The 1,420-nt window shown below is 48.6% G+C and overlaps 1 protein-coding gene across 1 annotated transcript in view; it reads right to left on the bottom strand.

The window, feature by feature from the left end:
* Positions 1-1,029: 1,029 nt before the first annotated feature.
* The window catches only part of LOC104081133 (ras-specific guanine nucleotide-releasing factor 1-like), a gene marked incomplete at its 5' end in the record, with an annotated part of 10,111 nt that continues 9,720 nt past the window's right edge, over positions 1,030-1,420 (bottom strand). The window contains one exon of the mRNA XM_009583753.1: positions 1,030-1,122. Within this exon, the coding sequence (XP_009582048.1) occupies positions 1,030-1,122 (93 nt within the window). The remainder of the gene's footprint in view (positions 1,123-1,420) is intronic.

Raw genomic sequence — 1,420 nt, 5'->3', positions numbered from 1 at the left:
CCCGGGGCGGCCCGTCCCCGCGGGGGCGGTGGCCTGTGTCGACATTGACCCGCCGATAAAAACACCGCAAGTCCCGGTTCACCCTGAGATAGAATAGATTTATTAGCAAGAGGTAATCAGGAAACATATATTTTTACAAAAAATGGAAATATTTTTCCAAACAAGCTGTAAGTTGAAATAGTTTTAGGGCTTGAAAGAGAATTCTCATACCACGAGGTATTGCTTACAGCAAAAGTGTTCTGGTTGTTAGAGTGGAGCATGCCTGCCACTGTAAAGTTAAACTGTGTTTATATACTGTACAATGTAAAAAATACATGGTAATATTCACAGAATAAGCACTACATTACTATATTCCTGCTAGAAGGTGGTTAGACAGGATTACAGTATATGTAATAAAAACACTCGGTCATCTTTTTCTAATTCTACATCATGTTACTCATAGTGGTCACAAGGTATACGGATCTATAGCATATCAACAGAAGCTTGTCATGAGCCGTACGCAGCGAGGAGAGTCAAAGGGACGTTTCCATCTTCCCGACGTAGGAGGGACCGGGGGCAGCGGCCGAGAGGCCCCCCGGCGCCGGGCCAGCGCGGGGGGTGGCACACAGAGAGAGGGCAGCTTCGCACAGAGGGATGAACTTTAACGTGTTCCCTTCCCTCGCCTTACAGAGTTTGCCCAGGGATGTTACTGCCGGAACCGTCTGAGCAAGAGCCCCCCCGTGCTGCCCGAGAGCCCCGTGGGAACACAGGGGTTCACCTGCCCGACCGCCAGCCCCCTCAAGAAGAACAAATGACAAAAATAACATCATTGAAAAGAAACCGGGACTCCAGCAAAGTGTCGATGCATGAAACCTTAAACGATGCAGGAAATCCTATGCGAGGTCTACTGCGGCCTAAGAACGAGGGGGGTGGTTTGCTTGGAGAAGCACATACGTGGAAGTCACTCCAGGGCATCCACCAGAAACAAACAGATATATACAGTATGGTATAGCGTGTGTACACGAGCAGCCGCCAGCCACTGCTCCGGGCTCAAGAAGGCAGTTTGGGCTCTATTCGCAGAGAAGCTTCGTAAAGGGTTTCTTCGTCCATCACAAACGACTGGTCCAGCAGGTACTGCGTCACCTGGAAAAATGAGAGCCAAACCGTTAACAGGGAGGACTCACCTCTGCTGCAGCTGACGATAAATGCTGAAATTAGGAAATGATAAAAGCTGGAGCAGTAAACAACGAGTCGCAGAGAAGTGCCTGCAGTTCCTGCCAACTGACACAAGCATTGCACGTGCTTATCTCATCCCAGGATTGCAAAGTCTTGCCTAGTCCTCAGCTGCTCTTCTGCTTTTCATGCTTAGTTTTCCTCTCTGGTACTATTTTATCAGCCACAAAGTTCTCTCCTGTGGAGAACACAAAATCCTGGTAATTAA

Source organism: Fulmarus glacialis, unplaced genomic scaffold (assembly GCF_000690835.1).
Source record: "Fulmarus glacialis isolate BGI_N327 unplaced genomic scaffold, ASM69083v1 scaffold18118, whole genome shotgun sequence".
Taxonomy (NCBI): Eukaryota; Metazoa; Chordata; class Aves; order Procellariiformes; family Procellariidae; genus Fulmarus; species Fulmarus glacialis.
Note: the sequence above shows the minus strand (reverse complement) of the source record. Positions and strands in the feature narration are given on the sequence as shown.